The 11,379-nt window shown below is 31.3% G+C and overlaps 1 protein-coding gene across 3 annotated transcripts; it reads right to left on the bottom strand.

Annotated features, from left to right (window-relative positions):
* Nucleotides 1-210: 210 nt before the first annotated feature.
* LOC105107301 (uncharacterized) lies at nucleotides 211-5,447 on the bottom strand. 3 transcript variants are annotated; one of them, XM_011001179.1, is made up of 4 exons: nucleotides 5,176-5,447; nucleotides 3,483-4,188; nucleotides 1,580-1,620; nucleotides 211-1,487 (listed from the first exon to the last, which is right to left on the bottom strand). In XM_011001179.1, the coding sequence occupies exons 2-4, from the start codon at nucleotides 3,739-3,741 to the stop codon at nucleotides 495-497; spliced, it is 1,293 nt and encodes a 430-aa protein (XP_010999481.1). In that variant the 5' UTR covers nucleotides 3,742-4,188; nucleotides 5,176-5,447; the 3' UTR covers nucleotides 211-494. The 3 variants fall into 3 exon arrangements, with proteins under 3 accessions (XP_010999481.1, XP_010999480.1, XP_010999482.1); XM_011001178.1 differs by having other exon boundaries at nucleotides 3,456-4,188; nucleotides 5,176-5,445; XM_011001180.1 differs by lacking the exon at nucleotides 5,176-5,447 and having other exon boundaries at nucleotides 3,456-3,893.
* Nucleotides 5,448-11,379: the final 5,932 nt, after the last annotated feature.

The raw sequence follows: 11,379 nt of genomic DNA, 5'->3' as shown, positions 1-11,379 counted from the left end.
ACATGAATTTCACCTCTTGCATGCACATTCCCGATGGCAGCAACCAACAAGCTACCGTGTCTGATACTCGCACTTCACTCCAGTTCAGCACCAACATAGCCATGCAAGCGGACTCTGATCGGCTCATTTCGATTGTCCAAATCATTGCATGCTAATGCAATCCATGACGCTTGAGACTTCCATCACTAGGGGGGCCATGCTAATAAAGTCTTTAAAATAGTATGCAATATTGCTTAATAATAACTTGAAAAATGAAAATCAATGTAAGAAAGGACCTCCATGGATTGCCATAACTGATGAGAGATGGCCCAATATTTCAATTCGCCACGGCACATGTATAAATAACAAAAACATGCAAGGGTTCTTACCAATGTCATGAAAAATGAACCCAAGCACGTTGAGAAAGGCATCATGAATAACTCATCAAACATCTAAATCTTCAAATCTACTTGCAAGTAAATTACATACACAAGCTACTCTATGGACCTTTTCTGTCACGCTGGTTTTTGGCTAGAAGATGAACCAATCCTCTGGAGCACCTTGGTGTTGAGAAGTTCTTTACCAGACTTCCCCTTGAACATAAAGTGCCTTCTAAGACGACTTGTTATTGAAGAGCCATTGTCATTCCGTCGTGACACTGCCTGAGGCCAGTTTCTCCTCAATCTGTCCTTGATATGATGAGAGGCTTCCATATTACTGTGACTACCCTGGACCTCAGATATCACCATCCCCCTGCTTCTCCGTACGGATCTTAGGGCCATCTGCAAGGGCTCTGAAACTAGTGGGGACTCTTCAATTGATCCTATAGTTTTCAAGCACAAGGGGCAAGGAGGGTCATGAATCTGGGTCTTCGGAGTGACTTGTTCCAAACATTCAGCATGGAAAACATGGCTACAGGGTAATACCCCAGCAGTTGGCATGTCACCACCTCTCATGATTCGATGTGAACTCCAGGGGGACTTTTGCCACATAAGTTTTCCACAGACTCCACATTTTTGTTCCACTACAGGACCACTAGGTGACCTCAGACTCTCCATATCCATGTGCTCTGCTATGTCAAACCTTTCCCCATCAATTCCCAGATCATAACTGCTTGCACTGCTCCATCTAAAACCCTCTCTTCTAGAGCTTGCACTGGGGTCTGGTGAAATCTCCAACTTTTGAAGTTCAGTGAGGGTTTTATGGAACTTATACTCAACACTTGAACTGTTATCAGGCCAATGAGATGGTGATATCCGATCCTCACGCGATGTTAACCTACCAAGACTGCTGTTATCTGCATCCCCAAAGGTTTCACAATCTGACACAGGGTTGCGGAAAACTAGCGGGTAGACAGTTTTTGACATATACAAGCGCCGGGTTGGAATGTTGCGATTGGAGAAAGCATACGGCCGCTTGCTAGTTGATTCCCAATGGCTGGAGTCTGAAAGTGAGGATGGAGACCCAAAATCAGGGGATGTCACACTTGCTCTAACAGCAAATCTTCTCTGAAACATTAAAAAATCAGGGAAGGAAATGTCACTTAATAGAACCTTTTCAGCCAGTGCTAATAAAACCAAAGACTAGCAATAAAAGTCACCTCAGTGGAGCATGGAAACCAAGTGGGCTGGGATCTTGATCCTGGCAATTGAAAATATGTTAAAATGACAACCACGTAAAACAGAAGATAATAAACTCATCCAGATATCTAGCACAGAACCAGTAGATTAAGCAATACTGCTGGATTTTATTAAGAATGGGAGTGACATAGGACTAAAAAACAACTACCAAAAAGCTACAAGTTTTCCTAAACATGCACTTGCAGACATGCACGCATAGATGGACTCTAGATTTACATACCAAAGAAGCCTTAAATGAAACATTTATCTTGTGCAATCTTTAATCCACCAAGAAGAGATGAATTACTGATTTTACATACAAAAGAAGATTTTTCATATTCCTAATTTTACAGACAAAATAAGTCTTATATGAAAATTCTCTTGTGTGATCTAAATCCACCATCAATGAAGGTTAATACACAATTTCCCCTAATTATTTTCAATCACCTGATACTACATACAAAAGAAGCCTTATGAAAATTCTCTTGTGTGATCTAAATCCACCAGCAAAATATAGTCTTGGATTTTGCTTCTTTAAGTTTTTGTTTTCATGAATATACTACATGATATTCTCAATTTCCAGTCCATCATTTTTGGCTTATGCAAAGGCACATGTTTAATATATATGAAGCACTCGAGATAGTTATTGACCAACTGTGATTGCCATATTGAGCATAAAGAATGGAGGGTGATAGAAAGGCCTTGTTTCATTCTATGTAAAGTATATTACCCACACTACATCGCGAAGTACCAATTTTGAAAATGATATGATGAGTGACAAACCTAAAACTTACCCAAATTCCATGCAATAATTAGTACATGAGCTAATTATCTTGTCTACAAATTTCGAGTTCCTCTTTTTTTACTTCTTTCTTTCAGTTGAGTAAAATTGATAATTTACTTGACTGTAAATTATGATCAGAAGAGAAAGAAGTAAAATATACTAAAAAGAAAAAGAAGATGGGAACCATAAAGATCACAAGAGAAAATAAGATGGGAACCATAAAGATCGCAAGAGTTCATATGAAGCTCAAAAGCATATTTAATAATCATTAACCAATGACTAGCTTGAAAAGGAGCTGCAAGGAGTACAAAACTGCAAAGCTGGTGGATTTATAGATATTGACAATTTCTCATTATGATGATTGCAATATTTTCCTGGTTTCCACTCTAAGGTGCGTTTTCTGTATAATCTTGCATTATTTTCAGCAACATGCACAGGATGCTAACATCGTACTCAACGTAGTTTCCATCCCAATATTCATTCTAGATATCAGCAATCTTCTTGACATTCATAGACATTGTTGATTTTTCTCCATCATTACAAGTATAACTGTCCAAACCTTGCAGTAATAAGACAAACAAGAGAATGGAAACCCTGCAGGAAAAGATAGGTAACCTAAAAACAGAATTGGACAGGACACAGCCTCTGATAAATTTTCCAGAAAACAAACAGAACATTCAGCACATTTTCAGCACACGAGAACAAATGGCATTCAAATGAGAAATGACCTAATCAATGCAGATCTTTTAAGTAATTAGGATATTCTGTTAGTTTATACTTGATTCACCAAATATAATAATTAAAATTACAATTACCTATTCTTAGCTGGCTAATGTCAGAAAATCTTTCAATTGTGATTTTAAGAATCCCTTAAATGATGGAAAAGGTGAGAAACAGCTTGACCACATACACAAATATATGAAAAGGAACAAGAGAAAAAACTCATATCACACAGTTCCATCAATATACAGAACCTCTAAACAGGACTTGCCCTTGTCATGACAGGTATATTAATAGACAAAAAATCAGATCACCATGAATCTAATATTAGAGAATGATTATATTAAGATTACCTCCAGCAATAGAGGCAGCAGGCTCACCAAGATTAAATTTCCGCACAGGTGATGTCCATCGAGGCTCCTGAACAATACCAGGTGGGCTGTCAGAATAAGGGAGTGCACCATCAGACACAGAATGATGATGGTTGGTATACTGTTCACTTCCCACCCAGCTTCTGCTTCCCCTACTATTTGAGGACAATGAAGAACCATGAACTGCACGAGCACCATGTGATAAACCATCTGACCGTAACCTGCAATCCCACATCCTCAATGGAGGAGGTGAGAAACTAGAGTTCATTTGCCAAAGTGGTTCACCATGATTGTTGGAAGAGTCCCTACCAGTGGCAGGTGACTTCGCTTCATGTGGCCCAGCGGCCACACAACAAAGCGCACCCGTGTTAGCTATTTCTATTGGCACAGCAAGGTTGTTTTGTGATCCAGTTAAATATACTTATGGGCGAATGAAGGTCCACATGGCCAAAGTTAGATACTAAGTTGGATACAATGGCAAAACTAGCTCTAAATATTGCAAAAAAGCATCACAGTATAAGATGAAGACAGAAATCATTGAAGGCAGCAGCCACCCAGTATACTGAACTCTTCATAGGAGGCATATCAAATTTCCATTCTAAATCGATTTATTATCCAAGAGTGATTCTTCAAAACTTCAGCATGCTTTAGCAAACTGCTGAACAAATATGATACTTTCCAAAACCAAGCTTCACCTGAAGCCTGGCCTTCTCCACTGCATTTATCCAATTGCACCAGTTTAACATCTGAACTAATATAATAGGTTCAAGAACAAAATAATCATCACGCATATTCTACAATGATAGAGAAACAACATTCATAACGAGGATCTAAAATAAATAAACTTTGAATACAAGTGTAAAGGACACAATAAAAAGCAAATTACTCGAGCCAGAGAAAACTACTGGTAGAACACTAGTCAATGACATCAACAACGAAAAATTGGGTTTCTTTATTTCTGGAATTAACTTAAATGTAAACTTAATTTGAAAGTACCCTTGAAAAACTTCACCTCATATTGAATTTATTTTTTGTCAATTCAACTTTTCACGCCATGCAAACATTTTTTAAGTTTTTCCAGATTTCATTCAAATACTCTTCAGAAGGGTAAATGACTACAAAGCCGGATCTATAAATAACGCATTGTAAAGGCCACTAGACAAAATCATAGTAAAATACTAGACACCATGACAACCATTCCATGATAACTAAAGGGACCTTTTAACATGAAAGAGGGCAGAAAACAGACCGGTAAAATTATGTCCAAATACAAAATCATATTTTCAGCTTATAAGCAAAAATGATATCCCTTTACATCATCCAAACTTAACAAATAGTGCCTAAATAATTACCTTCTATTTGCAGCAAAAGGAATAATAATAGAGAAGATGACACCATAACAGCCTCACACAAATCAAATCAAATCTTCCAAGCATTTAATTCTAACCAAAACTAAACTTGACCCCCACCCCCCCAAAAAAAATGATATTTCTACGCTTAAAAAAAATGGCAAAATCAAGCATTAATTAAAACAACCCAATTAACATGAAAATAAGTAACGCACACCCAGATAAAAAATAAGCCCACCAGTCCTTTTCATATTTCCAACAAAAATGAAAAAGAAAAAAATCAGAAAAACAAAACAAAAGAACACCATTTAGGCATTTACATATAATAAAACAAGGGTCAAGAAACAAAGTACCTCAAAATGCCGAAAAGAAACAAGTTTGATGAAAGAAATGAAGACAAGAAACAAAAAAGAAACCCTAAGGGTTTTGAGTCTTTGATAATAGGAGAGCAATGAGGTTGTTCGTATAAAATATTCACTTTGTGGTGAAATGAGACAAAAGGGAAAGCAAAAGGTTGGAGCTTTGAAATGGATAGGCATAACAATCTTTCTATGCTATCTTTTTCCTTCGTCGATTACTACGATATAAAATAAAATATAAATACTTTGTACATGAGATTATTTACTAATGATAATTATTAATTAATATTGGTGGGGTGGTTTTTTTTTTTTTTTTGAGAAAATAGTGTCTGTAAATTCTTGTCTATTACAAGGTTGGATTTCGGACACGTGATGTCATGGAGTGTATGTAATTTATACAGTTGGAAGACTAAAGTAGATGAATCAGAAGAATCTCTGTACCGTCTCAGACACTTAAATTCCTTTGGTATCATCTCGTATGAGTAAACTATTGAACTCCCATTACTAATTTGGCCAGACTCTCATTCCTTCTTCTTCTTTTCTCTCTCTTATTTTTTTTTTATTCAATGTAAAAATTATTAAGCATAAAATAGGGTTTGCATTTGAATTTATGTGTTCATAACAAATTATTTCTTGTTATCTCCTTACAATTTGGATTTGTATGTGATGGCTTAGTATAAAAAAGGGTAAAATCATTGCAAACTAAATTAGTCTCAGAAGACTGCAATGCTAATTACATGTGTATGCATATAATATCATATGTCATCTATTTTCTTTCTAAAAATAAAGGTTAGTTATTTAATTTGTGTTTATCTAATATAGTATTTCTCTGATTTATCATTATATCTTTAATTAAAAAAATTATATTAAATTTATTATTTATTATTCATTTTTAGACTAATTTATAAAAACTAATTACTTGAATTAAATTGCACGTGATAATAAGTTTATACCTAAATATTAACTCGTGTAGATAAAGTACTATAGCTAAAGCTAAATTCAATGTTCCCTCTTTTGCGTTTTACAGTGAACTAGAATAGTGTATTGTTTTTCTTTTTGGTCTTCAAATTTTTTTATCCCACCTTTTTAAGGCTAAATTGGTGTCCAATTCCTTCCAATTTGTTAAGAAACGATACTTTTAAAAACCAAGGATAAAAAAACAAAGAAATTAGTTGGTAATTTAATACTTGGCAAGAAAAAAATTAACTTATTGCTCTTTCTTTCCAATTAAAAAAATTTATGATCCCTTTAGTTTTATAAAATTTAATTTTAATATAAAATTTATTTTTATCATTTTTCTATTCCTAGTTTAAGAGAGGAGAGAGAAAATTGTTGGTTGACATTACTTCTAACCACCAAAATAATCGTTTTTAATTTTAACAAGTTTTATTTAATAAAAAGAGCTTCAATAAGATGTTATTTTGTAATATTTCCAACAACAAAATATTAAAGATAATAAATTAATTTATTCTATTTATGTTTTTACTTTAATCCTTTAATATTCTTGTATAATTTTATTATTTGATGGTGAGACCTGTTTTGTTAAATTTGAACTAGGGTATATCAAATTTCATGATACTACATTTTAACATAATCCTTTCATTATTTATTCATTTCATCTATTTTAATTCATGTTTCTGTATTTTTAAATTTTCAAATATTTTTTATAATTTAATTTTTAAAAACCCATACACAAACCTTTTTTTCTCTCTAATCTATTATCTTCCCCCATAAGGTAAATATTCTACTTAATTAATTGGGATAATTTTTTTCCTCATTAATTTCTTATATTTTTTTTTATTCTAGGGTTTACATATTTCACCTTCAAATTGCCTAAGAAATTAGATTTGATCTTGGTAAGTTTTTGGATTTCGAGTTGATTTTTTTATTTTTAGATCACATTTGAAGTTATTTGATAAAGGCATAAACATGTTTATTTAATTTTTAGAGTGTTTTTAGTTGTTTTTCAGTCAAATTATAGTTAAAAAAAGATTTTCAGATGTAAAATATTTTTTACTTAACTTTTAGATAATAAAAAATAGTCAAGATTTGGGTAAAACAAGCAACATGTCATCTACCTTTTAAAAAATAAAAACAAATAAGACCCAGGTGCATGGGCTTAGGGTGGAGGGCTCTTGCACCTAGCCCTTTTTGTCAAGGCTACCTGGGTATATGAACCTAGATCATTTTTTTTGTACTTTAGATATTTTTTCAATTTCATCACCTAAGGTTTATTTAGAAAGAAAATTATTTGATTTTTTTAATTTTATCTTAAAAATATTTGATTTATTTTAGTTGGTCTTTCTTTTATTTATTTATTTTGTGTAGGTTCATCACAGTCTTAAATAAATATCTTATCATTTTGTTGGTATTTGATTTTATATGTCTTTTTTTTTAACTTACTAAATCAACTAAATCATATTGGATTAAATCTCCACAAAATTCATTTATTTTTATACTAGAAAATATGTTAATAGCACCATGCTCATAGCTCTAGCCAACAAACTATGAAGTTTCCTATTTTGTTAGCTCTAGCCAACAAACTATGAAGTTTCTAAATCATGTGCTTTTTACATGTAAATCATATAAGTTACTTTAGTGGATTAGCCTAAAAATCATGTAAAAAAAAAATAGATTATCAACTTAATATATGTTTAAGGATAAAATTGGTTCAATTAAAAATATAACAATAAATTAGAAACTTAATATGATATATGTTAGTTGGAACCATTAAGGATTCTTAAAAATAAATTGAAAAAGAATGTTGGGTTCACAATCATGTTCATTATTAAAATCAAAATAAAGAGGGAAAATTAATTAAGAAGACTATATCTATAATTGAAAGATTTTTTTAAATATTTGATTGAAAAGTAAAATGAGATAGCCTAGTGTTTAATTTGGTCAATAGCCGAGATGAGATTTTTTTCTTCCTAATATTATTAAGTTTAGATATCAAAGAGTTAAAGAGATGTATATTAATGAAATCCATTCTTCACAAATAGTTATATTTTTAATTTTAATAATGTTGTGGAACATTTGCAATAAAACCTGAGAAAAAAATAGAAAATTAAATTCAATATTGATGATAATGGTCATTACAAATAGAAATATCAATGGGTATTCATAGATTGAATTTCTTGATATTCATATTATTAGCGTCATACCTCTACATTTTATATATAAATCATTGTCCAATTATTAGAAACATATATTTAGATTTTATTCTCAATTAGCAAATGTTTAAGTTTTATTCTTGGGATATGGTCTCGTTTTTCATATATTATATACCTATTGTAACCATAAATGGAAAACATACAGAACATAAATGCTTTACTTTACATGGTATCAAAGCTTACTTTTTTGTATGTGTTCTTCAACATCACTTGTTATTTTTTTTTTAGCCATGTCCAATACCCCATCTCATAAAAGGCTCTTGTTTAACATCTTCATTAATTCTAGATATATCCCCTTTATATTTTCTTTATTCTACTGATCATTCAGATATCATCTTGGTCTTCATCCTTTTTAATAGTGATAACTATCCTACCTAGAAGTAGGTCATGAAAATGACATTGAATGCTGGAAATAAATTGAGTTTTATTAATGGTGCCTTCTCCAAACCAACATCCTTCATATAAAAAAATTTAATTATGAGAATGTTATAGTGACATGGTCTTGTTATGGATTCTTAACTCCATTAATAAATCTATTATTAATAGTTTGATTTATCATAATTATCCCTATAGTGTATGGCTTGATCTTGAGGTTTGTTTCTCTTAAAGTATAAATCCTAGAATTTTCAAATTGATGCGTGACATTGTTACTTTTATCTAAGGCTCTATGACCATCTCTTCATATTTTACCATACTCAAAGGCTATTAAAATGAACTTGTCATGCTCACTCCTACACCAAAATGCACTTATGATGTCCTAAAAAAATTAACCTATATGTAAAATATTGAATAGGTGTTTTAGTTTTTGATGGGATTATATGAGTTTTATGTTTTAATTCGTAGCTAGATTTTAGTCATATATCCTTTACCCTTTGTTACCAAAGTGTATGCGATTTTACATCAAAAGGAGAAGCAGCCTCCTTCATATCTCTTGTGTTTCAACAGAATCTGCTGCAATGGTAGTTCCTTGTCTCTTCTCTCATTGTTCTAATAATAAGGGAAGAAGATATAGTCGTTTAAATATAACTATTGTGATTGTGATGGTCATTAAAAATTCCACTACTACAAGACGCATGAGTATCCTAAAAACAAGCCTCAATATCGTGAAACATCTACTAGACAATTTGGTTCATTAATGATAATGGATAATGTTACTAGTCTTTCAACCTTTTCCAAGATTATTATTCTTGACCTCACTAGTAACCAATGCAATCGACTCTTGGATCATCTATGACCCTTAAATACAAACTCTGCCAACTTTGCTTGTAATCTTGACTCTTATCATTCTACTTCTTTCCCTAATTATGAATAGATTATCGATTTCAGTGCCTTAGATCATATAACTTTAAATTTGTTATCCTTTAATAATGTTCACCCCCTCCATCAACCATATCTGGTTAAATTTCTAAATAGTGATATTATTTCTATAACTCATATTTGCATATTGCATATTTTCCCTTGATATCTCTCTCTTTCTAATTTTCTATATGTGCCTTCATTTAAATTAATTTATTATCTATTAGCAAACTCACCATTACTCTATTTTCCTTACCTTTTGTGTTTTTCATAACCTATCAATGAGGAAGGTCATTGGAACTAGTGAAGTATAATATGGACTTTACCACTGCAAACCTTTCTTTGCCTCAGTTTTCCACCTTAAAATGTCCTAACTCTATTATTTGACATCAACAACTTGGTCACTCTTCTATTTTATATATTCCAAAAACTTTACATATTTTAATCAACATTTGGCTTGTGATATATTTGCTAGAGCAAAACATGCTAGTCTATCTTTTTTCTAATTAAAAAAACACATTTTATTTCAATTGAATTTATTGTGATATATAAGATGGTTATCCTACTACTTCACATCTAGGAGCATATTATTTTTTAATAATAATGGATGATTGAGCATATACGATATGGATCTATCTCATACCTAATTTATCTTTCTTTTTCACTTTGATCTTCTATCTTTCAATTTAATTTTTTTTTTTAAAAAAAGCAATTGAATACCAATATAGGCTCAAAAGGGCTTAATTGTATAAAAAATTTAATGATCAAATTAAAAATTAAGAAAAAATCATTATTTCAATCCATAATAATTTATGAGAAAAGTAACAAACAATGACAACACCACAAGCTTTATTTTTTGTTAATTTGGGCTAGCAAGGTAAGTTGACTTTTATCTTAAGACTTGAATTGGTTTGAATTCAAGAAAAAATTAAAAAAGAAATGACATGACCTTACTCAATTAAAAACCCCACTCAACTTAGAGTAGAATCTAGTCTAAACCCTACTCTTAAACAATTAACCATATTTTTGAAAAAAAAATAATATGGTTTTTAGTTTTTTTTTCATTTTTAAAAAATAAATTAACTATTTCAACCCATCACTCAAATGTTATCCGAACCCATCCAAATTTGGTTTTATAATTATAGTTTAACGAGGTTATTCAACGTTTAGTTAGACCTCAACACAGAAAATAAATCGATTTATTTCTTATTATTTCGAAAAATGTAACTCATTGCACAACTCATAGCACAAGTTTTCGACAAGGAAAATAATTAATTATAAATAACCATCACACGGGCCTTTCTCAGGATCCATGTTTCAACCACAAAGCCTCTCCCTTGCAATAAAATCAAGCTCGTTTGACTTTCATTATGGGCCTTTCTTGGAGAGTTTTTTCTTTGATTGTTCGGCCTCGTTTCCTTTCTTTAATATATTTTTATATCTTTAATCGTGTTAATTTCATACGTCAAGTTTCTAATTTATCATTATAATGAGATTTTTCGCTAGCTTGTAAGAATTAATCACTTAATTTACATAGAATTTAAAAAATTAATATATATTCAAATATAAACTTATTATTATAATAAATCATGTAGTTAATTCCTATGAGTGGGCTTCAGAATCTCATTCAAAACAAATTAATGTAAATTTTAATGATGAAATTAGCACAATTAAAAACATTAAAGTAAACTAGAAAATTAATATAATTTTAGAAAATTAGTGCACTAAA

Source organism: Populus euphratica, unplaced genomic scaffold (genome assembly GCF_000495115.2).
Source record: "Populus euphratica unplaced genomic scaffold, PopEup_1.0 scaffold154.1, whole genome shotgun sequence".
Lineage (NCBI taxonomy): Eukaryota > Viridiplantae > Streptophyta > Magnoliopsida > Malpighiales > Salicaceae > Populus > Populus euphratica.
Note: the sequence above shows the minus strand (reverse complement) of the source record. Positions and strands in the feature narration are given on the sequence as shown.

Coding starts and splice junctions, on each gene's coding strand:
- LOC105107301 (XM_011001178.1), bottom strand. CDS start 3,741: ATGAACTCTAGTTTCTCACCTCCTCCATTGAGGATGTGGGATTGCAGG. Junction 1,621..3,455: donor TGCTGCCTCTATTGCTGGAG/GTAATCTTAATA, acceptor TTCAATTGCCAG/GATCAAGATCCCAGCCCACT. Junction 1,488..1,579: donor GGTTTCCATGCTCCACTGAG/GTGACTTTTATT, acceptor TTAATGTTTCAG/AGAAGATTTGCTGTTAGAGC.